The sequence below is a fragment of the Orcinus orca genome, chromosome 13 (assembly GCF_937001465.1).
Source record: "Orcinus orca chromosome 13, mOrcOrc1.1, whole genome shotgun sequence".
Classification (NCBI taxonomy): Eukaryota; Metazoa; Chordata; class Mammalia; order Artiodactyla; family Delphinidae; genus Orcinus; species Orcinus orca.
In genome coordinates this window covers 70,399,704-70,425,862 of record NC_064571.1, presented here as the reverse complement: position 1 = coordinate 70,425,862, position 26,159 = coordinate 70,399,704, and the positions used below count along the sequence as shown (strand labels likewise).

At 40.5% G+C, this 26,159-nt stretch overlaps 1 protein-coding gene and 1 long non-coding RNA gene across 2 annotated transcripts; one reads left to right on the top strand and one right to left on the bottom strand.

Moving 5' to 3' along the window:
- Positions 1-3,584: 3,584 nt before the first annotated feature.
- On the bottom strand, positions 3,585-12,955 carry LOC125960796 (uncharacterized). The gene is made up of 3 exons (XR_007470806.1): positions 12,823-12,955; positions 5,089-5,284; positions 3,585-4,165 (listed from the first exon to the last, which is right to left on the bottom strand). It is a non-coding gene; the product is annotated as an uncharacterized LOC125960796 (long non-coding RNA).
- LOC117200775 (uncharacterized) lies at positions 6,377-25,361 on the top strand. Its single transcript, XM_049695852.1, has 6 exons — positions 6,377-6,618; positions 7,199-7,541; positions 11,883-11,925; positions 12,569-12,623; positions 12,837-12,932; positions 13,331-25,361. The coding sequence occupies exons 2-6, from the start codon at positions 7,398-7,400 to the stop codon at positions 25,215-25,217; spliced, it is 12,225 nt and encodes a 4,074-aa protein (XP_049551809.1). The 5' UTR covers positions 6,377-6,618; positions 7,199-7,397; the 3' UTR covers positions 25,218-25,361.
- Positions 25,362-26,159: the final 798 nt, after the last annotated feature.

The following is a 26,159-nucleotide window of genomic DNA, read 5'->3' as shown; positions in this document are numbered from 1 at the left end:
ACAGCTAGAAAGTAATCTGTATCAACACAAGACAGTAATTTCTCCTGAAATGACTAAAAGGGTCTAACCCAAAAGACTGGGTTGGATTGTGGAGGATGAAGGAAACAATTTCCTGTTATATCTATTTACTAGATCAATAATAAGAGGTGCAGAGGCAGAAGATATTTGGATATTGCATATACTTCATATTTAATGTATTTAAAGATGGAACTCATGATCTCTCCCCCAAGTCAGCTATTCTTTTTATAACTTAGGTGGTCTGGAATATTAGGGTGGAGCAAGTTCCCATGGGACAGTAAGGTTGAAGGAGGATTTGGGGACCAGGTGAGAGGTAGAGGGGCCCCAACATGGCTCTACGGATGGGCCCTAGAAGCACAGAAAACTCTCTAAGATCCAATGTAAACTCAGGTATGGTATAGAGAGGTAGGTCAAATCCTAGGGCTGACGGGACAGGCACTGCACCTAGGTCGCAAAATGCTTTCATCCTGGAAAAGAGAAGAACTGGGCTTAACTGTAAACTAGTGGCTGGGGTGCTGTGGTATGAGAGAGATAGGAAGAAGAGCCTTGAGCACCTTGTAGTGCCAGAAAGTAATGACGTCCTCATAAAAACAAAAGGATGGGGTCATGTCAAAGGGACCCAGGAGTCCACCTGAAAGAGCTCTCAGTGGCCAAAGCTGGAACAATTTGAGCAATGATATAAATAATGCCGTATTGGACTATAACACAAAGTAGAAATTAGGTGTACATGAGTTCATACTGTTATAATAAAATAATTGAATAAATAAATAAGGAGCCAAATCTCCCTAACACAAGAATTCCAAATAATATATGTAGATATACCCCACTCCAGGAAATGGAGCTTAATAACCTCTCACTCTCTACAACCCCTGTATGGGCAAAAGTAAGAGGCTTGCTTCCAAAGAACAGAGTATTGAAAGAGAAAAATAGAAACTTCACATTGGAGAAGTCTGGCAAGCACTACCTTAACCGAGTACTGGAAATTAGTGTCACCAATTGATATCATGTACCACCTGATACGATGTAACGAGAAGGGCATGTCACCTCAGTATTCTTCCCCAAACCTCGGTCTAAGCATAAGGAAAACATTAGAGAAACCCAAATTTAAGGACGTTTTACAAAAGAACTGCCTAGTACTCCTCAAAACAATAAAGGTCATAGAAAACAAAGATTGAGAATCCAAACAACAGTTGTTACTGTATAGGACCTACAGTACTCAAAGGAGAAATAAACAAATCCACAATCATAGTGAAACTTTTATACACTTGTCTTAGTAACTGGTGGAACTATATTCAGTATCCTGTAATAAACCATAATGGAAAAGAATATATATGTATAATTGAATCACTTTGCTATACAGCAGAAATTAATACAACATTGTAAATCAACTATACTTCAATAAAATAAATTTTTTTAAAAAAGAGACAAGAAAGAAAACTATCAGGAAAAAAAAAAAAAAAAAGAAAGACTGAGAAACCATCACAAGATCAGAGGAGATGAAGGAGGCATGACAACTAAATACAGGTCCTGGACAAAAAAAGGACGTTAGGGGAAAAACTGGTGAAATTCGAATGAAGTATGGAGTTTAGTTAATAGTGAATGTACCAATGTTGTTCACATAGATTTTTCAAATATAATAAAGTTAAAACGTTAGGTGAAACTGGATGAAGGACACACAGTAACTCACTGTGCTATCTTTGCAACATTTCTGTAAATCAAAAATTTCCAAGATAAAGTGTTATTTTCTTTTAAGGTCAAATTTATTGTCATAAAGTTATTCATAATACATTATTATTTTTTTCCTTGTTGGTTATCTATTTTAAATACAGCAGTGTGTATGTACATTTCAATCCCAAACTCCCAGTCTATCCCTCCCCCCAACCCTTCCACCTTGGTAACCATAAGTTTATTCTCTAAGTCTGTGAGTCTGTTTCTGTTTTGTAAATAAGTTCATTTGTATCCATGTTTTTTAGATTCCACATATAAGTGATATCATATGACATTTTTCTTTCTCTGTCTGACTTACTTCACTTAGTATGATAATCTCTGGTTGCATCCGTGTTGCTGCAAATGGCATTATTTCATTCTTCTTAATGGCTGAATAATATTCCATTGTATATATGTACCCCACTTCTTTATCCATTCCTTTGTTGATGGACATTTAGGTTGCTTCCATGTCTTGGCTATTGTAAACAGCGCTGCAATGAACATTGGGGTGCATGTATCCTTTCAAACCATGTTTTTCTCTGGATATATGCCTGGGAGTGGGATTGCTGGATCATATGGTAGCTTTCAAATAAAGTTTAAAAAAAAATAAAATTAAAATTACTACAGTAACAAGTATGTGGGAAGAGGTAAGTAGAGTTATAATATCCTAAGGCCCTTGATTTATCCATAAAAAGGATAAAGGTTTTGATTAATTTAAGAATTTGATAGGTTAAATGTGCATATTGCATTTTAAAAAGAATCCACTAAAAATGGGGTTGGCGAACTCTTTCTATAAAGGGATGGACAGGAAATATTTTCGTCTTTGCAGGCCCCCTGTAGTCTTTGTTGTAACTACTCAACTCTACTGTGGTAGCATGAAAGCAGACAGACTGTGTATAAAATGGGTGTGGCTGTGTTCCAAAACTTCTTCATTTACAAAAATAAGCAGCAAGCTAGATTTGACCCACCTGCCACCATTTGCCAACCCCAGCACTAAAAGAATAGAAACAGACAGTATAACTTCCAGTTAGTAAAGGGGAAAATAGAGAGATTAATTTAAAATACTTAGTTGTCTAAATAAAGACAAGAAGAAAGAGAAAAATATAAAACAGGAAAAAATAGGAAGTGCAAAGTAAAAGGGTAGATTTTGGTCTAATTATTTGAGCAATTACATTAAATGTAAGTGGAATACATGCTCCAGTTAAAATCTATTTATTTTAGATGTATCACTTACAAATAACATATATTTATTTTATTCAAGTATAGTTGTTTTACAATGTTGTGTTAATTTCTGCTGTACAGCAAAGTGTTTCAGTTATATAAATATTCTTTTTCATATTCCTTTCCATTATGGTTTATTATAGGATATTAAATATAGTTCCCTGCACTATACAGTAGGACTTTGTTATTTATCTATTCTATATGTAAGAGTTTGTATCTGCTATTCCCAAACTCCCAATCCATCCCTCCCACACCACACCCCCTTGGCAACCACAAGTCTGTTCTCTATATCTGTGAGTCTGTTTCTGTTTTGTAGATTAGTTCATTTGTGTCATATTTTAGATTCCACATATAAGTGATATCATAACAAATAACATATATTTAGATTTTGGTTTATTTTGTATCCTATATTACAACAAAGGGATATAGAATGGTCGAAAGTAAAAGAGTGGAAAAAGATATACCATGCAAATACCAACCAAAAGAAAACTGCTATAGCAATACTAATATTAGACACAGTAAGTTAAGGCAAAAAATATTACTAGAGATAGAAAGTCAGCATAGTGATAAAAGATTTAATTCACCAGTAATAAATTATGATTTTAAATAACAATTAAAAATACATAAAGCAAGGGGGCTTCCCTGGTGGCGCAGTGGATAAGAACCCGCCTGACAATGCAGGGGACACGGGTTCGAGCCCTGGTCCGGGAGGATCCCACATGCCACGGAGCAACTAAGCCCTTGCATCACAACTACTGAGCCTGCGCTCTAGAGCCCGTGAGCCACAACTTCTGAGCCTGCGTGCCACAACTACTGAAGCCTGCGCTCCTAGAGCCTGTGCTCCTCAACAAGAGAAGCCACCACAATGAGAAGCCCTCGCACTGCAATGAAGAGTAGCCCCCGCTTGCCACAACTAGAGAAAGCCCGCACGCAGCAACGAAGACACAACACAGCCACACACACACACAAATATATATATATATATATAGTAAAAATCTACAGTACTCAAAGGAGAAATAAACAAATGCACAATCATAGTCGGAAATTTTACACACTTGTCTTAGTATTTGGTGGAAAAGAGCAGACAAAAGCTTAGGAATAATATAGACTTGAACATCAAGATTAACAGAATTGGACTTACCTGGCGATCCAGTGGTTAAGACTGTGCAATTCCACTGCATGGGGCACAGGTTCTATCCCTGGTTGGGGAACTAAGATCCTGCACGACCAAAAAAAAGATTAGCAGAATTGACCAAATGGACTTAGACTACCATCACCACCTTCCACCCCGCCACAGGCAGCAGGGGAACCTCTGAAGAGACACTATTTTTAACACTTGCAGAATACGTCTTATCTTTAAGCACAGATAGAATTTTTTAAATTGACCATAAACTGCGAATAAAGTCTTAAAACTATTTCAAAAGATTGAAATTAAAGTATATATTCTGACCACAATGCAACTTTGGTAGACAACTAGAAAATCTTCTTATGTCTAGAAAATTTTAAATTTCTACTAAATAATCTATGGATCAAAGAAGAAATCATTGTGGAAATTAGAAAATAGTTGGAACAGAATGATAACAAAAATTCTATGTATCATAACTTGTGGAATGAAGCTAAAGTAGTAATTAGGAGGAAATTTATATCTTCAAATGCACAATTAGGGGAAAAGAGCTAAAAGTGAATGATCAAGGCATTCATCTTAAGAAGTTAGGGAAAAAAAAACCCAGCACAATAAATCCGAAGAAAGTAGAAGTAGTTATATGTCAATTATATCTCAATAAGCCTGGGGGAGGGGGAAGAAAGTAGAAGTAAGGAAATAATAAAGACAAACGTATAACTTATTGAAATAGAGTACAAATATACAGAAAAGTTCATTCTTTGAAGGGATTAATTACAATTGATAAATCTCTAGCAAGACAGATAAAGGAAAAGGAAGAGAGAGAGAGAGAGGGAGGACAGGCACAAATAACCAATATCAGAAACACAAAGGAGACAGTACTACCTTTGAATAGCTTTATGTCAATACATTTGAAAATGTAGATTAAATAGAAAACTTGCTAGAAAATATGGCTCTCCTAAGCTGACTCAAAAAAAACACAAAAACCCGAAACAAAAACAAATTGTCAATAGTATTATAACCTTCAAATAAGTTCAATCTGTAGTCAAAAATCTTCACTCAAAGAAATCTCCAGGCTTGTATGGCTTTGCCGACGAGTTGTACCAAATGCTGAAGGATCAAATAGTTCCATCTTCTATAAACTCTTTCGGAGCATAAATAAAAAAAGAGGAAACATTCCCCAACTCATAAGTCTAGTATAACCTTGATACCAAAAGCCTGAAAAGGACAGAGCAAGAGAGGAAAATTACAGGTTGGCTTCACCCATAAAAATAGGTCACAAAAATCCTAAAAAACATTAGCAACTGGAATGCAGCAATACGTTTAAAGACAAAGTGCCCAATTTATGAAGGTGTGTTCACACGTTAGTAATTACTAGTAATCAGAGAAATTTAAGTTAAAACCACAATGAAATATCATTACCACATATACCAGGTTGGCTAAAATTAAACAGCCTGACAATACCATGTTGGCATGAAAAAAGAGCAAGAAGAACTGCTATTCACTACTGGTGGAACTATTAATTGACATAACCACTTAGGAAAGACAGTTTGGCACTGTCTACTAAAGTTTGAGTTACACCTACTCTATAACCTAGCAATTCCACTCTTAGATAGGTACTTCTATCAGACATTCCCAAATTGTGATTCCTGACCAACAGTCTCAGAATCATTTGGAAACTTCCTAGAAATGCCAAATTCCTGGCCTCCAGTCCAACTTAAGCAGCAATCGGTGCCCAGCAATCTGTGTTTTAACAAGCCCTCCAGATGATTCTGATACATGTTAAAGCTTGAAAACCACTGCCATAGAGAAATAGGAATATATGTTCACCAAGACACATGGACAAGCATGTTTTTAATAGCATTGTTGATAATAGCCAAAGATGGAAACAAGACAAATGTCCAACATCATAATGGATACATTTATTATGAAATAGTTATACAATGCAATGAACTAATAAAAGTGAATGAGGGCTTCCCTGGTGGCGCAGTGGTTGAGAGTCCGCCTGCTGATGCAGGGGACATGGGTTCGTGCCCCGGTCTGGGAAGATCCCATATGCCGTGGAGCAGCTAGGCCCGTGAGCAGTGGCCGCTGAACCTGCCCGTCTGGAGCCTGTGCTCCGCAACGGGAGAGGCCCGCATAGCACACACAAAAAAAAAAAAAAAAAAAAAAAAAAAAGTGAATGAATCTCAGCTGTACAAAATAGCGTGATGACGCTCAAACAAAATGGTGAGTAAATATTTGAGGCCACCCCAAAAATACATTTTTATATACATATAGAAAAAGGCTCTTGTCGAAGCATATACATGTTTCAAGAGCCCAAAACTGTACCTCCAGCCTTAACGTTCTTTTTAGAGCTCCAGGCTGGCATATAACTAGTACCTGCCACATAATGTGTGCTCAGAATAACAGGCCTCATTTTTTATAATCTTCATAGTGACTGCAGAGTATTTTATAATATGGACATATCATATTTATTTAACCAGCACCTTGTTGATGGGCTTTTCAAGAATATTACTTTGGCTGCCCAAATAAACTGAAAATTCTATGAGGTGAAAGATCCTGTCTTCTTCTAAGACAGTGCCTGCTATTCAGTAGTTATTTAATTGAATGGACTTTCCAAATTAATTTTCCTATAAGAAAAAAATGGCCTGGCCAGTTTTATTTATCTTTGTTACAGCATAAATCAATTCCTCATAAATTTAACTCTAGAAAATTAACTCTAGAAAATCCAGTCAATTCTGGGCATGATGACAAAATAAATCGTCTACACTTGGAAAATATTCTAGACTTGGAGTAGTGTGATCCTCCAAGGTCATTTAATTTCCCTACATGATATCTCTTCTCAGTCTCAATGCAACAGCAGCTAGGAAATGTGTCAAGCATTGGAGTTAGGAAACCATATATCATACATTTTCTGAGAGTACCTACTTAAAGCGTTCTTAAATGCTCTTGACCCTGTATTCTAATGTGTGATTTGGAACATATGACACCATATCTGGACCTCTAGGGAGTGACTGGCTCCAGAGAAGATGCTTATAGGGCAAAACAGGCCATTTGGAAAGCCTGCTCCTTTGAAACCTTGCCTCCATACTCTCTGGTTTATAACAAGTGATTCTTCTTCAATCCTAGAAGAATCGTAAAGGAGCTTCCTTGAGCATTGGCTGTCAGAGCAGGGCACAAGGGCAGCTGAAGGAAAGGGCAGCAGGTGTATGGCTCAGAGAAGAGATTTAAGCAGCAAGCCCATTGGCTGGAGCCTTGGAATGCCCACTGTGATGTCATATGGAGTCATGAGGTATAAAACTGGCTGAGAGGGGCATGGGGTTGAGTAATGGCTCTGGTTTGGAGGCTAACCATCCCACTGCCACAATATGTCAGCCTTCTACTATTATTTGGTTTCCTTGTCTGGAGGCTTTGGGTTAGGTTTTCTGGGAAACACAGTAGGAAACAGGTGGCAGCCAAGACGCACTCAGAGGTATGTGATGCAACACTCTCTTGAAACTCACTGCTCCCTGTCCCTGCCCCTGTCCCTGGAGACATAGAAACTCCTAATCTTGGGCAGTGGGAGGAATTGATGGTGGGAAGAGGGGAGTTGAGGTAGTGCCTATGGATGTCATCCTGCAAGTCACTCTCAGTCCTTTTCCCTTCAATACATTTCAACAAACTTTGAGCACCTATTATATATGGCAGCATACTAGACATTGAAGAATAAAACACCACCTCCACCTTTTCGAGGTATAGTGGGGGAGAAAGTCAGACATATATACATATATATATATATATATATATACACACACACATATATATATATATATATATATATATATATATATAAAACCCAAGACATATATATATATCCCAAGGAAAGAGAAAGGGATGAGTTAATAGAGGTGTAAATATTGCTGAAGAGATGGGAGGTAAAGAGTATTCTAGGATCTATAAAATGCCTTTGCAGGGAGCTTAGGTTTGAGCTGTGCTTCAGAGGAAGTGTAGGATTTTGAAGGTGGATAGGATGGGTGGAGGAGAGTAGTGGAAGATTTTCTAGAGAGAAGGAATTGACCGGGGGAAAGCATGGGAAGCAGAAGAGCGTTGGATGTGTTCAAGGAGAGGTGAAGACACCTATCAGGAATGGAGTGTACAAGTGTAGGGAACCGGTTGGGGAAAAGTGAGAGAAAATGTCACAAAGTGGTTACAGGTCCCATTGTAGAGGGCTTCAAACACCAGACTGAATACTTTGTATAAATATTATTCTGTCTGCAATTGAAAGGCATCAAAGATTTTAAAGCCAGGTGAAAATGTGCTTAGATCTGTGCTTTAGAGCACAGAATTTAAGCTTTAAAAAGTTTAAACTCTCAACTTTTTTTTTCTCAAACACACCACTTGGGAGTCTAATTAAAAAACAGATTCTGATTCAGTAGCAGATTCTGAATCAGTAGAATTCTGATTGTAATTCAGGAAGGGATTGAGATTTTGCAATTGTAATGAGCTCCCAGGTGATCCTATTGCTATTGAACTGAGCACCATACCTTATTTCGACTTTTTTTTTTTTTTTTTTGACTGCGTCATGTGGGTTGCGGGATCTTGGTTCCCCAGCCAGGGATTGAACCTGGGGCCATGACAGTGAAAGCACCAAGTCCTAACCATTGTACCGCCAGGGAAGTCCCAAGCACCATGCTTTGAATGTGAGGCTTTAAATAACTCCAGTGAGTGCATGTGGTGGTTCTCTGGTGTAGCTAATCCAATAGGAGTCTACTTTAAAGAATTAATGGGAGGGCTTCCCTGGTGGTGCAGTGGTTGAGAGTCTGCCTGCCGATGCAGGGGACACGGGTTCGTGCCCCGGTTCGGGAAAATCCCACATGCCGCGGTGCGGCTGGGCCCGTGAGCCATGGCCGCTGAGCCTGCGCGTCTGGAGCCTGTGCTCCGCAACGGGAGAGGCCACAACAGTGAGAAGCCCACGTAAAAAGACTTAGTGGGAAGGAGGGGGAAGGAAGTGAAAGAATCAGAGCAGTAAGTTGGAAAAGAGGACATTGATTCATTCCCCCGGTGTTTATCACCCACTGCCACCACCATGTACAAGGCACTCCTCTGGGCACTATGGATGCAGCAGTAAATGGAAGGGACAAAAATCTCTGCCCTCGGGACTGTGAGAGAGGAGGAGGGTCCTGAGGTGAAAGTTCGGCTATAGGAAGTGAGGCAGAAAGAGAGTAAAGGGATTGAGTCTTTTTTTTTCCTGATTGGGCCTCAAATATAAAGAGTTAATTATAAACATTATCATTATTTTCCTATGAGGACTATATTCATCTTTGTATCCCCTATGCCTGGTATACTGCCTGGGATATAGTAAGTGTTCCACAGGTGTTTGTGAAATGAAAGGATGACTTCTCAGTTTTAACCCTGAATGATTGAAGAGATGGCATTTTAAGCAACATAAGAAACACCTGACAGAAGTTGTGAGTGTAGCAGGGGGCGGAAAATGTATGTGGACAAATTCGCCAAGCAGCTCTATGTCCTTTAATAGCGTTCTATAGTCTTCTACATGATGGTCTTCTCTCTTTTTGGTTAATACCTTGATACTTTATCATTTTTATTGCTATTGTGGAAAATATCTTTCATATTTAAAATTATATTTTTCTAGTTTTTTTGCTTCAGTAGAGAAATGCTATTGACATTTATAAGATTTTCTGGTATTCAGAAACCTTGGTGAATTCTTTCATTACCTCTGATGGATAATGTCTTTGATTATCATTTCAATTGCTTTCATGCTTATTGGTCTACTCAAATGATCTATTTCTTTTTGCCCAATTTTTATATTTTATATTTTTTCTAAGAATTTAACCATTGCATTAGGCATTTCACATTTATTAATATAGTTATTCAAACTATTTTTCTTCTCTTTCCTACTTCAATTTTCAAGATTTATATTTACTTTTGCCTTTTGCCCTAGGGGCATTATCAGCCCAGGACCACATTTATTTTCATTTTGAGGGTTCCTGACTACACAAGGAATATAAATTAGAATTTCAAACCAGTGTGAGGATAGACTCTTGGTTAAAAATTTCAGAGGTGGCTTTTTTTCCCACCCAGAGTTCAAGTTTCCTTGTCTGGTGAGCAGATTTTTTTCTAGCCACTTTTTACCAAGTGTGTAGCAATTTGACAAGCCTGGCTTTTTTTCCTGGGGTCTCATTTATATAGCCACTTCACATGGGCCTTATCTGTGTCCCCACCTTACTGTTAACCTAAGTCCCTCAGTGGCTGACACTGCAAATGACCTAAGGCATTGAAGTCTCAACTAGTTTCCACTCTTGTTTTTCATTTTTCTTCTGATTTTTGACCTGGAGATTTCCCTTACTTTCTTGTAAGGAGCTACATTCTGCATTTAAAAGATGTTTGTTGTATTTTATTCAGCATTCCCGAGTGTTTTCTAGTGGGAGATTATTTAGGTCTATGATATGTAGAGATCATTTTGAGATAAATACATAGAAAGATCATTTGTAAATACATCAACCTGTATTTCAACATCAGTTTTCCTTTTGCTTATGTTTTTAATCAACAGTCCATTATGGACATAAATTAAATAATATATGACTAAGTATAAAATCAATTTAAAACTGTCCAAAGTTCAAAACTACCACTGCAGCTAGGGTTATTCTACTACTGGCCTACTGCATTATGAGCATGTTCATGATTCCCTATTAATTGTTGTGTAGGCTCTTTTAATATACCTTCAGAGACTGATGTCCTAATATAAAGGGAAGAAATAAAAAAAGTTTTATTTGAAATTGTAACAAGTGTCATTTATGCCTTTAAAATGACCTGGAACACCCTTGCAGAAACCCCAGGAGTTTATTAACTACTGGATGGGAAATTCTGACCTGCAGGATAAAATAAAAATCCCACATAATCTGGCATAATCTGGCTTCCACCTATGTTTTTAGCTTCATCTCTCACTACTTAGCAAAAGTGCACCTAACAATCACGATGCTCTAATCTTCTCAGTGATGTTCCCACTTGCCTGGTATGCCCTTTCTTCACCTAAAAACCTTCTGTTGATTCTTCATACTCCAGTACAAATGGCAACTTCTTGAGGAATTCTTCCCTTCTCTCCCAGGCAGTTAATCACTGTTCTCTTTATTCCTTCACACTTACATTTTTTTTTTTTAATAGATTTATTTTATTTATTTATTTATTTATGGCTGCGTTGGGTCTTCGTTGCTGCACACAGGCTTTCTCTAGTTGTGGCTAGCAGGGGCTACTCTTTGTTGTGGTGTGTGGGCTTCTCATTGCGGTGGCTTCCCTTGTTGTGGAGCAGGGGCTATAGGCATGCAGGCTTCAGTAGTTGTGGTGCATGGGCTTCAGTAGTTGTGGCTCATGGGCTCAGTAGTTGTGGAGCATGGGCTTAGTTGCTCCGCAGCATGTGGGATCTTCCTTGACCATGGATTGAACCCGTGTCCCCTGCATTGGCAGGAGGATTCTTAACCACTGCGCCACCAGGGAAGCCCCACACTTATATTTCTGTTACAGCATTTACCACATGGTATTGTAATTTATCTGTTTAGACATCTATTTTCCCTACTAGTGTAAGTTCCTAGAACACAGGGATCATATTTATCTCTACAGTTCCAGCACCCTACACAATACTGAGAACTAAGTAAGTACTCAATAAATGATTCATGAATAAATGAATGACATAACTGTTGCTGTGGTTATAGATACCAACAGTATCAATATTTATGTCTATGAGATGAAGTGCGCTGTCAATAAAGTCTCTAACCTAGAGTATTACCTGATTTTATTTTTTCTTTTTGTTCCTTTCTAGACTTCAAAGCAGCATAAATTGAAAAAGATCCAGAAATTCACAGGTCAGAAAGATCCTATTCTTCAGTTCAAAGCTAACGACAAATCAACTATGGGGTCTGTTTTAAGACACTAACCTTTAATAGCAGGTGGAAGGAAAAAGGTTGAAACGACTATGTAAATGAAAGAAATAGCCCTACTCTTTCTAGCATCTCCACTTCCAAAGAAATGTAAATGGCTCCATAATTCTTTCCATGCTTCCTATCCTCATGCTTTCCTAATCTCTTTTTGTGCAAAGCTCAAAGTATCAGGAAAGAAACATGGTGAGACTGAAGAACAAAGAAGGGGTAACTACCAAGAGTTTGATGCGGGAAGCTTTGGTACCTTTTTTCTCTAGCATAGACACTGGATAATACATATCTTTTCCTCCAAAGATAAGTATTCCTCTGTTTACCCCACTCCATCTCCCTATCATGATTATTCCTGCTCTTTCCAATGGCTTACATCTACTACATGCTGAAGACAGCATCCTACAGCTTAAAAAAACAAACAAAATGAGAGCTAGGTTAAATCTGAGCTCCACCACTAATAAGCTTTATGATCTTAGGCATGGCTTTGTCTTTGTTTCCTTATTTGCAAAATGAAGGGGTTGAACTAAGGTGATGTCAATAGTCATAATGCTAATAGATTCTTTACCTCTACTCCCAGATCCACAGTGGGAAGAAAATCTCAGGATGGGTTGCGTTGAAGCTAACCTAACATGGTGAGTAAAGTCGATCTTCACTGTGTCTATTCTATCTCTCTTCAGCCTACCCTACTGATAAATTCTATAAAAGTTAGGAGTAAGATACCTGGGGCTCTGTTTTACTTCCCTCGCTATGATAGCTGTCTCCTTTCTAAGTCTCTCCTCTTATTGTTTTCCTTACCAGTACTTTAATATCACTTCAATTACACTGACATACTCTGTTGCATCCAGCTTTTCAGATCTCCCTACGGGCTGGTCCCAGGAATGCGTATGCTGGTCAACGGACAGGAGTCTTCAACAGGTCGTCCAACACCTGGAAAGTGCAAGGTCAAGTAGTTTCTTGGTTGGGGTTGAAGGTGGTAGAGCTTTTAAGAGGGAGGAAGGAAGAGAGTGAAGGAGGGAGGGAGGGAGAAGGAGAGGGAGAAGAAAGATGGTTAGTTAGTTAATTAGTTTTGGTAGTGGGGGAAGTTCTGGGTTCGAACAAAGTTTAAGAACAACTGGTCTGTGAATCATTTCTGATTGGAATGGGGACAAATGCCTCCCTTTGTCCTGGTGGAGGAATTCTTTCCATAAATAATTGATGTTGGGGAAAGCAACGTTTTTTGTTTGTTTGTTTTCCCTCAGTCCACATTATTTTGCATTTGAAATGGCCATTATCTTTCCCTTTTCCTACTTTTCCTTTTCCTCTTCCAAAACAAATAGAAACTTTTCTCTTTATTTCTTAGATCAAGTCTTATGGAATTGGGTTTGCCTGAACCACAGGATACGATTTCTTCTTCCACCTCCTCTGCTTCTGTGGCTCAGGGGCCTGTTCTACCCTGTTGTGACTGTAAGAAGGCAAAACATTCTTCTGACAGTAGCATCTCCTCTGGATCATCCTACAGCTCCAGCCTGTCTCACCTTCCTGTCTTTTCTGAAGGAACAACTTGGCGACTCCGGAGCCACAGTTTACCTATTTTACCCCCAAATCAACCTCCTGTGTTCAGGAACCAAGGCACACCCCTGCCTTCCTTTGGGCTCTCAGAGCTTTTCCGGAAATCAAAGCCTTTTCAGAATTTGGCAGCTCTTTCATCCTTAAGTCCTCAAAGCACTTTTATCAACTCTCTTTTTGAATCCCCAAATCTCTACAAACAAGAAGAGAAAACAAAGGATGAGAGAAGGAGCAAGAGTCATTTGACAACAGATCATAGGCCAAGTGCTATTTTCAAAGAGAGACCACTATTGTCAGGGTCAGCTCCAATCCAGCTCTCTCCTTTGGCTAGGCGGGAGTTAGAGGGACATATGGCTTGGAAGGTTTCTACTTTGCGGGAACAAACAGTGCCTCTGCCTGTGAGGGAATCATGGGCAATGCTGAATTATTTAACTGAGGTACAAGGAGGAGTTCCTGAACCACAGAAACCCCAAATCCACTTATCTATGCCCATTCATCAAAGCACTGAGCAGGATATCAATAATGAATCCCCAGACCTTCCAGCATTTCAGCTCCACGTGAACGTTGGAGCGGAATCTGGATTAAGCAGAACAGAAACAAAAATTTCACAGACTCTTATCCCAGGTAAGCAGTCACAACCTGGGGATGGCCCCCAAATCCTTGGATCCAGGCCCTTAATGACATCAATGGGCACTCCACCTCCCAAAAGTTTAGGAGTTGACATAGCTCAAGAGGAAACAACTTTACTGCAGAAGGACCCAAAACGTGTGTTAGAGCTTAGTGTAGAGCAGAGGGTCATAGATCTTCCAGAAAAAAGGATACAGCAGCATGAGACCCAAGTGACTAATGTGGAGCTGACCCCACAGCTACCATATCAAGTCAGAGATAGCATAAAGGTTACTCCACTGGCATTACTTCAAGTCATGGATTCAATGGGGTTAATTCCAGAATCACATTCAGAAGTGATAGAATCTGTAGGTTTGTTACCACGGCCACCAAATGAAGTCGTGAAACCAATGGAAGCCACGGAAAGAGTGAGTGTAAGCCCAAACCCATCATATCAAGTCATTAAATCAGTGGAGGTAACACCAAGATCTCAGCAGCAAGTTATGGAATCAAGGAAGATGACCTCAAGACAGCAGAATCAAGTCATAGTCAATGTGAAGGTAACTCCTATAGCATTGCTTCAAGTCATGGATTCTATGGGGATGATTAAAAAATCACATCCACCTATCATACAGTCAAAGGGAATGACCCCAAGGATGCAATATCAAGTCAAGGAGTCAGTGAAAAGGACCACATTGTTGGACCATGAAGTCATACAACCAGGAAAGATGAGTCCAAGGCTACAACATGCAGTCATGGAAACTGTGGAAATGACCCCAGGGCCACAGCATAAAGTTATGGAATCGGTGGACGTAACATCAAGGCCACAAAGTCAAGTCATAGAACCACTGAAGATTACTCCAAGGCCAATATGTCAAAATACAAAATCACCTGAAATGATCACCAGGCCATTGCATCCAGTGATGGATTACCTTGAAGTAACTCCAGTGACACTATTACAAGCTATGGATTTCATGGGGATAATTCCACCAACCCAGTCACATGTTATAGAATCTGGGGGTTTGACTCCAGACACACAGTCTCAAATTGCAAATTTGACCCCAAGGGCAACTCAATCAGATGGTTTGACTTCTTCTAGCTCTCCTACTACTATTGGTCCATGTGGAGTGGTAGAATCTGTGGGCTTACCTCCAAAGCTACCACTTAAAATCATGGAATTGGTAGGATTGATTCCAATGCCGTCACAACAATCCATACATTCTCTAAAGGTAACTCCAACAGCACTGGGGTCACCCATGGGAATGATCATAGCACCACAGTCACAAGTTGTAGAAACTCAGGATTTGACCCCAAGGCTAATATCTCAAGCCAAGGAATCTCTGGAGTCAACTCCTGAATCATGCATTCAAGTGCTAGACTCTGAGGGGATGACTCCACAACCACATCATCAAAGCACAGAATCTATATCATTAACCCCAGGACCACCTCATCAAGTCATGGAGTCTTCAAGGTTGACTCCAAGGCATCAAATTCTGGAGTATTCAGAGATGAGTCCAAGGCAAAGCCATCACATCACAGAAACTATGGGTTTGACATCTGACACCTGGCTACAAATGGAGAAATCTGTAGAGGTGACACAGTCACACCATCAAATGATGGAATCTTTAGGGACAATCCCAAGGTCACTGGGTCAAGGTACAGAATCTATGGGAATGAGCCAAAAGCCACTGCCTCAAGTCACAGAATCTACAGAAATGCTACAAGAAATGCTACAAGATTCATCACTGCTTCAAGATGTGAAGTATATGGGGATGAAGCCAATGCCACAATTTAATGTTATGGATTCTATGAAGTTATCCCCAGGATTGCAAAATTTGAAATCTGGGAAACTGATCTTGGGACCAGAGTTGCAAAATGCAAAATCTATAGACATAACCACAGGTTCAATTCCACAAATGGTAAAATATGGACAGCTGATCCCAACTGTGAGCTCTATAGAATTGGCCTCAGAACTACAACTGCAGAGTATAAAACCTGATGAGTTGGCCTCCACACCACAGCTGCAAAGTGAGAAATCTGTGCAGTCAGCCCCAGGGTCTCAGCTTCATGGTGTGAAATCTATCCAATTGACCCTGGGACCACAACAACAAAATGAAAAATCTGCTGAGTTAGTCCCAGCACCACAGTTGCAAAGTAGGGAATCTATAGACTTGGTCCCCAGTTCACAGTTGCAAGGTATGGAATATGTTCATTTGGCCCTACCATCAGAGTTTCCAGGTATAAATACTGTGGAATTGACTCTAAGACCAGTACAAGAAGATATGAAATCTGTGGAGTTTGCCCCAAAGCCATGGTTACAAGATATAAGATCTGAGGAGACAGCTCCAGTATCATTGCTTGAAGATGTGAAAACTCCTCAAATGGTAGAAAGTAGGAGGTTGATTCCTGAGACACAGGTAGAAGATATGAAATATGAGGAACTGATCCCAGGGGCACACATTCAAGCAGTAAAATCTGTAGAATTGAACCTCAAACCGAATCATCAAGTCACAGAACCTAAAGGATTGACCCCATGGCATCAAGCTTCAGAATCTTTAAGGATGATCTCAGAGCCAGGATATCCAGAAACAGAAGCAAAGTTTACCTCTGACACTTGTCACCATGCAAAAGAATCTAGGGGGTTGGTACAATCATCTTTAGGAAATACTCCAGGGCCACTGAGCCAAGCTTTAGAATTTATGCAGATGAACTCAATGTCATTCCAAGGTACTCTTGAGCCAATGTTCCAAAGTGTAAAAGCCATGGGAGATACTCCAGTGTCACAGCACACAATACAAGAATCTTTAGAGTTGGTACCAGGATCAGAGATGCAAGGTATGAAATCAAAGATGTTGACCCCAGAGTCCCAAGGTATGAAGTTTGTTCATCTGAATCTAGGACCATATTCAGAAGTTATGAACTATGAGGAGTTGATCTTGGAACCACAATTTCAAAATGTGAAATCTGTTCCATTGACCTCAGAACCACAGTCCAAAAGTATAAAACCTGAGGAGTTGACTCTAGGGCCATTAATGCATGATAATAATTTTGTGGATTTACACGTGCCACTGGAAGAATCTAGTAGGTTAATTCCTGAGACACAGTTACAGCATGTTGAATCAAGGAAAGTGACCATGGAACCACATTTACAAGGATTGAAATCTGTGGGTCTAACTTCCAGACCAAGGCATCAAGACACAGAGCCTGCAGAGTTAGCTGCTGAGATCTTCCCACAAGAAGAAGAATCTGTGAAACTGATCCCACAGCTAGTCTTGAAAACTGCTGGGGTGGTGCCTAGGCCACATTTTCAAAAATTTTCAGAGATGACTCTAGGTCAAGGCTATCAAGATACAGAAACTGTGAGGCTGACTTCTGAGGCTTTGCCCCAAGTAGCATTAACACAAAAACCAATAGGTCAAGTTAGAGAATCTACAGGAATGACTCCCCTAAGGCCACATCTTCAAGTTACAGAGTCATCAGGGATACCCCTAAGGTCAGAATATGAAAACACAGAAACTGTGGGGTTGGCAACATTTCCAGTTGAAAACATCCAGGAGGTAATACTAGTACTACCATATTCAGAAAAAGGATCTCTGGAGTTGACTTTAGGACCAGGGATGCAATGTGAGATATCAGAGCCACTACTGCAAAATTTGAAATATGTGAAGTTAACCTCTGAGTCATCCCTATTAGTGGTAGGATCTAAACAGTTTATTACAGGACCAAAACCACATGTTATGGAGTTGACCCCAGAGCCACAGCTCCAGGCAGTAAAGTCTAGGCAGTTGGAGCCAGAGCCAAAATTACAAGATGTGAAATATGTTAATTTAATTCAACAGTCAACTACTACCAGAGTGGTAGAATCAGAGAAGCCAATACAAGAGCCAGTGCTACAAAGCATGATATCAGAGGAATTGACTAAGGAGGCACAGCTCCAAGGGCCACAGCTGCATAGTGTAAGATTTTCAGAGTTATCTCCAGAGCTGCCACTTCAAGGAGAAAGACCTATAGATTTAATCTCAGGGTCTCCACATCATGGTGTGAAATCTGATGATTTGACCCCAGGTTCCCCAGTGCAAGAAATAAAATTGTCAGATTTTATCCCAGGACCAAAACATCAAAGTGTTGTATCTGTACAGTTGACTGCAGAATCACAACCTCAAAGTATGAAATTTATGGAACTAAACTCAGGACCATGCTTGCAATGTATCAGATTTTCTGATTTGACCCCAGAACCAAAGCATCAAGGTTTCAAACATGTGCAGTTTATACCAGGAACACAGCTTCAAGACATAAAGTCTGTAGGATTTGTAACAGAGTCATCTTTGCAGTCAAGTCAAGGGCTCCCAGCTGAAAATATGAAATCTGTTCTGTCTACTGAAGGATCACAGTTTCACAGCTTGAAATCTGTCAAACTGACCTCAAAACTACAATTTCAAGATGTGAAATCTGAGGAACTGAACCTAGGGCCAAGGCAGCAAGATGTCAAATTTTCTGAATTGACTTCAGGGCCAAAGCTTCAAGGTGTCAAATCTGAGGAGCAAACCCCAGGACCACTGTTTCATAGTGTGACTTCTGTGGAGACGACTCTAGAGTTAGGGCTTCAAGATTCTAAATCAGCAAAGATGTCTCCAGGGCTTCAAGGTGTGAAACAGGTGGAGCCACGGCTACAAGATGTCAAATTTTGTGAACTGACATCAGGAACTCAAACTCAAGGTGTGAAATCTTCAGAGTTAAACTCAGGGCAACAACAACAATATGTGAATTTTTTTGAGTTCACTCCAGAGCCAAAGATGCAAGGAGTAAAATCTATGAAGTTGACCCCAGGACCTGAGCAGCAAGGCGTTAAGCCTGAGATGTTAGTACCAGAGCCACTGTCTCAAGGTGTAAAATGTGTGGCAGTAGACCAAATGTCAAGCTTTGAAGGTGACACTTCATATAAATTAGTCTCAGAGCCACAGATACCAGATGCAAAATCTATGGAGTTGACTCCTAGACCGCAGTTGCCAAGTGAAATCTATTCTGAGTTGACCAGAAGACCATGGTTACAAGTTGTGAAATCTTCTGAATTGATCCAAAGACCACAGTTGCAAGATGTAAAACCTGTAGAGTGGACCCCAATCTCAAAGCTTCAAGGTTTACAGTCTGAGGCGCTAACGCCAGAGCCACAGCTGGAAGATACGAAATCTGTGGAGTTAACACCAGGGCCACATTTGGGAAGTATGAAATCTATGCAGTTAACATCAAAGCCACAACTGGGAAATGTCAAATCTACAGTGTTGACCCTTGGGCCACAGGTGCGAGATGTGAAACCGGTAGAGATGACCCCAGGCTCAAAACTTCATGATTTGAAAACTGAGTTGTTAATCTCAGAGTCAGAGTTGAAAGATCTGAACTCTGTGGCCTTAACTCCAGGACAATGTCCAAGAGGTATGAAATCTACGTTGCTAACCCCAAGTCCACAGCTGGAAGTTAAGAAATCTGTGGAGATAACATCAGGGCCACAGATAGAAGATGTCAAATTTTGTGAACTGACATCAGGAACTCAAACTCAAGGTGTGAAATCTTCAGAGTTAAACTCAGGGCAACAACAACAATATGTGAATTTTTTTGAGTTCACTCCAGAGCCAAAGATGCAAGGAGTAAAATCTATGAAGTTGACCCCAAATCTTGAGTCACAATCTCAAGGTGTCAAATCTGTAAAGTTGAAATCTTCAATACAGTTAAGAGATGTGAAGTCATCTGAATTGCCTCTGGGGCCAAAAATTCAAGGTGCAACATATATGAATTTCAACCTTGGGCCACAGTTGCAGAGTGTGGAAACTCCTGAGTTATCCCCAGGACCACAGCTGCAAGAAGGAAAATTTTTGGCATCAACCTCAGAGCCACAGCTTCAAGGTAGGAAAACTGTGGAGTTACACCAAAAGCCACAGCTTGAAAGTATGAGAGCTGTTCAGTGGATGCCTGCACTAGTGTTTCAAGGTGTGAAATCTCTGCTAAATCTTGGGTTGCAATCTCAATGTGTCAAACCAGCAGAGTTGAAACCTTTGATACAATTAAGAGATAAGAAGCCATCGGTATTGACTCCAAGGCCAAAGCTCCAAGGTATACAATCTCTGGCATCACTCCAAGAACCTCAGCCTCAAGGTCTCAATTTGAAACCTTGTCTACAGTTTAGAAGTAAGAAATCGTGTGACCTGACTTCCAAGTCAGAGCTCTGTGATGTAAAACCCATGATGTTCAAATCTAGGCCTCACTTGCATGATGGAAAATCTCCTAAGTTGATCCCAGGACCATGGTTTCAAGAAGTGAAACCATTACCGTCATCCCCAGGAACACAGCTTCAAGGTGTGAAGTCTGTATTGCTTACACAAGAGCCACAGTTTCCTGAGGTGAAGTCTGGGGTATTAAACCAAGAGTCACAATTACAAAGTGATGAAACTATAGAGTTGAACTCCCTACTACACTTGAAAAGTATGCAGTCATCTGAGTTGACTCTTCAGACAGAGCTTCAAGGTGTGAAATCTGAGGATTTCAACAGTGGGCCACAGTGGCAAGGCCCAAAATCTTCTAAGTCACCACTTGAGACAAAGTCCCAAGATAAGAAATTTACTGAGTTAATCTCTGACTCACAGTTGCAAGGTACAACATTTTCTAAATTGACTGTGGGGAAAAAGATTCAAGGTGTCAAATCTACAGATTTCAACCCTGGGTCGCTGTTACAAGGTGTGAAATATTCTGGATGGACCTCAAAGATAAAGCTTCAAGATGTAAAACATAAAGAATTCAGCCCCAGTCCTCAGTTGCAAGTTCTGAAATCTTCTGAGCTGATTCTGGGATCAAAGCTTCAGAATGTGAAATTCGTGTTCAACTGTGAGCCACAATTGCAAAGAGTGAAATCTTCTAAATTAATCTCAGACTCAAAGTTTCAAGATGTTGAATCTGTGAAGTCCAAATCTGGGCCACCATTGCAAGGTGTGAAATCTTCTGAGTTGATACTGGGGACAAAGCTTCAAAAAGTGAAATCAGTGGAATTCAAGTCGGGTCCACAGTTGGAAGATATGAAATCTTCCAAATTAATCACAGGTATAAAGCTTCAAGATGTAAAATCTATGAATTTCAGGTCTGGACCAAACTTGCAGGGTATGAAATTGTCTGGAGTTATCCCAAGGGAAAAGCTTCAAGGTGTGAAGTCTGTAGAACTGAAACCTAGTCCAAAGTTACAAGGTGAGAAATCTTCTGATTTGACTCTGGGGAGGAAGTTTCCAGGTGTGAAATCTATAGAGTTGGACTTAGGCCCACACTTACAAGATATGAAATGTTCTGAGCTGATCATGGGTATAAAGCTTCCAGATGTAAAATCTAAGCAGTTAAGTTCTAGACCACACTTTCAAGGTATGAAATCTTCTGAAGTGATCCCAGGGACAAAGCTTCAGAAAGCGAAATCAGTGTTCAACTCTGGACCACAGACACAAAGCAAAAAATTTTCTGAGTTGATTCAAGGGACAAAGCTTCAAGATGTAAAATCCTTAGAGTTTAACTGTGGACTGAAGTTACAAGGTGGGAAATCTGATTTAACACAGAGGAGGAAGCTTCAAGGTGTGAAATCAGTGGAGTTCAAGTCAGGTCCACAGTTGGAAGATATGAAATCTTCCAAATTAATCACAGGTATAAAGCTTCAAGATGTAAAATCTATGAATTTCAGGTCTGGACCAAACTTGCAGGGTATGAAATTGTCTGGAGTTATCCCAAGGGAAAAGCTTCAAGGTGTGAAGTCTGTAGAACTGAAACCTAGTCCAAAGTTACAAGGTGAGAAATCTTCTGATTTGACTCTGGGGAGGAAGTTTCCAGGTGTGAAATCTATAGAGTTGGACTTAGGCCCACACTTACAAGATATGAAATGTTCTGAGCTGATCATGGGTATAAAGCTTCCAGATGTAAAATCTAAGCAGTTAAGTTCTAGACCACACTTTCAAGGTATGAAATCTTCTGAAGTGATCCCAGGGACAAAGTTTCAGAAAGCGAAATCAGTGTTCAACTCTGGACCACAGACACAAAGCAAAAAATTTTCTGAGTTGATTCAAGGGACAAAGCTTCAAGATGTAAAATCCTTAGAGTTTAACTGTGGACTGAAGTTACAAGGTGGGAAATCTGATTTAACACAGAGGAGGAAGCTTCAAGGTGTGAAATCAGTGGAGTTCAACCCTGGACCACAGAGACAGGGTGAGAAATCTGATTTGATGCTACAGTGGAGGCTTCAAGATTTGAAATCTGTTGTTCCATGGCTGCAAGGTGTGACAGCTTCAGAGTTAACACCAGAGACAAAGCTTCAAAGTGGAGAATCTGTGGAGTTCATCACCAGGCCAGTGTGGCAAGATATGAAACCTTTTGAATTGACTCTTGGTACAAAGGTACAAGATGTGAAATCTTTGGGATTTAAGTCAGCTCCACAGTTACAAGACAGGAAATTGTCTATGTTGACACCAGAGGCACACCTTCAAGGTGTGAAATCTATGGAATTCAACCCTGAGGCAAAATTGCAAGGTGCAAAATCTTCTGAACAAAAAAAAAAAAAAAAAAAATCTTCTGAACATATAAAGCTTCAACTAATGAACTCTACTGAGGTCAACCCTGGTCTAGAATTCAAGGTTGCAAAACCCTCTGAGTTGGCCTTGGAATCAAAGATTCATAGTGGAATATTGTCTGAGATCAGTGGTAGAAAGCAGTGGCAAGATGAGAAATCTTATAAGTTGAATCCATGGCCAGAACTTCAAAGTGTAAAAGTCATGGTGTTCAATCCTGGGACACATTCGCAACATATAAAATCTTCAGAATTATGTAAAGGGACAAAGCTTCAAGATGTGAAATCTTTGGAATTCAATCCTGACCAACAGTTGCAAGATGTGAACTCTTCTGATTTTTGTCTGGGAACAAGGCTTCACGGTATTCAATATTTTGAGTTCAATCCTCAACCACAGTTGCAAGAGGTAAAACCTGAGTTGAGCACAGAAATGAAGCTTCCAGATGAGCAGTTTCTGGAATTCAAGCATAAGCCTAAATTACAAGGTGGGAAATGCTCTGAACAGAATCCAGGGCCACAGCTTCAGTGTGTAAATTATATGCCAGTCAACACTGGGTCACAGGTGCAAGGTATAAAGTCCTCTGGGTTGAATCCTAGTCCACAGCTTCAAGGTAGAAAATCTAAGGTGCTCTGCATTGGGCCTAATTTGCAAGGTGTGAATTCTTCTGCATTCATTTCAGAACCAAAACTTCAATGTGTAATTTCTACTGGATGCAACCCTGGGCCACATTTGCAAGGCACAAACACTTCTGAATTAACTTCCATTTCAAAACTTCAAGGTATGAATTCTTCTAAGTTAAATTCTGAGATCCCAGGAGTGGATGTCATATCTAACGAAAGGATTAAGAGGAAACAGGTGGAGGAGTCAGGGAGCTCACTCCGGAGCCTTTCCCACCATCCACCACAAAACTGGAGATCACTATCTAGGATCTTCCAGGCAGGATCAGGGGCTCGAAGAGGCCTTACCTGGCCTGTCCTGGGCAGGCGACAGAATGTCTGGGAAAGTCGCTCCTGGAGGCAGCGACTACCTCGAAAATACCTCTCCAGTATGCTAACGCTGGGCAATGTCTTGGGGACCAGCATGGAAAGGAAGCTTTATTCTCAAACATCTTTAACAGAAAGAGCCACTGCAGATACCTGTCAATCTATTCAGAATTTATTTGGGGTTCCAGTTGAATTGATGGCATTTTCCCAGAGTCTGCTTGAGAAGGGTCAAGGTACTATTTCTCAGCCTTCAGTTGTCAAAAACTACATTCAGAGACATACTTCATGCCATGGTCATGAGAAAAGAATGGCCTTAAGGATGTGGACACGTGTCTCCATGTCCTCCATAATACAGCACTACTCTGGCACTAGAGTGAGAATAAAGAAAACAAACTCAAAGCCCTGTGATATATCCCAGGAAGTCACTCAGCACATGCCTGTTTCATGTACAGGGAGTCAGCTTTCTGCCCCAGCAAAGTCAGAGTCTTCCTTCAACGTATTTTTTGCTAGGAGAGATTCTGTTCCAGTGGAAGAGAGTAAGAACTCACAGAGTGATTCACAGACAAGGATTTTTGAGTCCCAACACTCCCTCAAGCCAAGTTATCTTCCCCAGGCCAAGTCTGACTTCTCCGAACAGTTCCAGCTTCTACAAGATCTGCAGCTAAAAATAGCAGCAAAACTGTTAAGGAGTCAAATACCCCCCAACGTACGTCCACCTTTAGCTTCAGGTCTGGTTCTAAAATACCCTATCTGCCTACAGTGTGGCCGATGTTCAGGATTTAATTGCTGTCATAAATTACAGGCCACTTTTGGAACTTATCTTCTTATCTATCCACAGCTTCACCTTGTAAGCACTCCTGAAGGCCGTGGAGAGATCAGGTTGCGTCTTGGCTTTAGGTTGCAAACTAGGAAAAGACCCCAAGTCCCAGAGTTTCATAGAAGAGGTAGACGCATCACACCAAGGAGCCTTAGATCAACATCACTAAGGAAAGCTAAAGGCTATACTCAAGCTTCCAAGAGTCCTACTTCTACAATAGATTTCCAGTCTGGGTCTTCCCAGTGTCCTGCTCCTATACAAGTCCACATCAGGCGAAGGCAAGGCGGCAGCCCTGGCCTAGTAGAAAAGACAGAAATTAGAGAGGCTGGACACTATGGATTCACTGAAGTTCACTGTTTATCAGAGAGTGACTCTGGAAGCAATCAGGATGAAAAGTGGGCTAAAGTGAGAACAAAAAGGACCCATGATTCAAAACATCCAATGAAAAGAATCCCCAGGGAAGTCAGAACACAAAACACAAAGTTCTACACAAATAGTACAGCCATAATACAGAGGTTCTCTAAGGAATTACCAAGCCAGTTAAGAAGGAAGAGGAGTGGAGTGTCTCAGACAACTACCGCCTCTTCAAAAAGACAACCTAAGAAATCTTCCCCACCACAATTCATTCAACTCCTTTTTCGGGGCCTAAAGCAGGCATTCCAAACAGCACACATGGCTTTGGTTTGTGTTTAGTTTCTTAGGACAGGGCCGAAAGTAAGCTCATCACACGAGATGAATTGTGCCAAAGCACAGCAGTAGAGGGCTGCCGCTCTCTCAGGCAAAAGAGCGCCATCTGTCCTGCTGTGGTAACTTTCATTAAAGTATTATCTAGATTTACACCTTAAGACTTGTTTTCTTAACATTTCAGAAGTGCCAAAGCAGCAACCTATGTTTTTATTAATTATACAAGCAATAATTGGCTTTCGTGAGCACCTGCCGTGCTTCGTCCTTAAGCGCAAGAACAGCACAAAGTTCCCACCATTATTCTGATTATACTGAAGTAGCACAAGGACATTTCCTTGCGTTCCCACCACTCTGATTATACTGAGGACATCTCATGGATCAGTGCCCAAAGCACTCAATGCTTCTTTTGCAGGCCCCCGGTTTGCCGGGGGGGGCGCTCAAAGCATTTAGAACTGTTCACAACTCTGGCTGATTCGCATGCCCCCGGTTTGCCGGGGTGGGGGTGGGGGGCCTCAAAGCAATCAGGACTGTTTGCAGTTCTGGCTTATTCGCCAGCCCCCAGTTTGCTGGGGGGGGGGGCTCATGGGTCACATCTCCTTTCCATGTCCTCCGTTATCCCACTACATTTCCCCCTTTTTGTTTTACAATTTTTGTAGCATCAAGGAGAACACGGCAGCATTACTCTCAGTACTAAACTACATGGAATTATTTTGCAGCTTGTGCAGCATCAAGGAAAACACAGCAGCTTGTTGCGATGTTGCATGGCGGGTAGCTTTCACTCGTCGAACTACAGCTAAACATATGATTATTATTATAATGAGCATTAACAATCCTGCAGTAGAACCAAAGCATGTAATTTAGACATGGGATTTAGATTATTAAGTCCTTGAATAATTCCAGTCCATACTTCTTGCGAATTAAGTCGTTGTAATTTCTTCTGGAAAGTTTGTT

What these genes read in the sequence shown, in the direction of transcription:
- LOC117200775 (XM_049695852.1), top strand. Translation starts at nt 7,398, where the DNA reads ATGGCTCTGGTTTGGAGGCTAACCATCCCACTGCCACAATATGTCAGC. An exon ending in CAGCCAAGACGCACTCAGAG is followed by an intron (nt 7,542 to 11,882) that starts GTATGTGATGCA and finishes GTTCCTTTCTAG; the next exon opens with ACTTCAAAGCAGCATAAATT. An exon ending in CAACACCTGGAAAGTGCAAG is followed by an intron (nt 12,933 to 13,330) that starts GTCAAGTAGTTT and finishes TTTATTTCTTAG; the next exon opens with ATCAAGTCTTATGGAATTGG.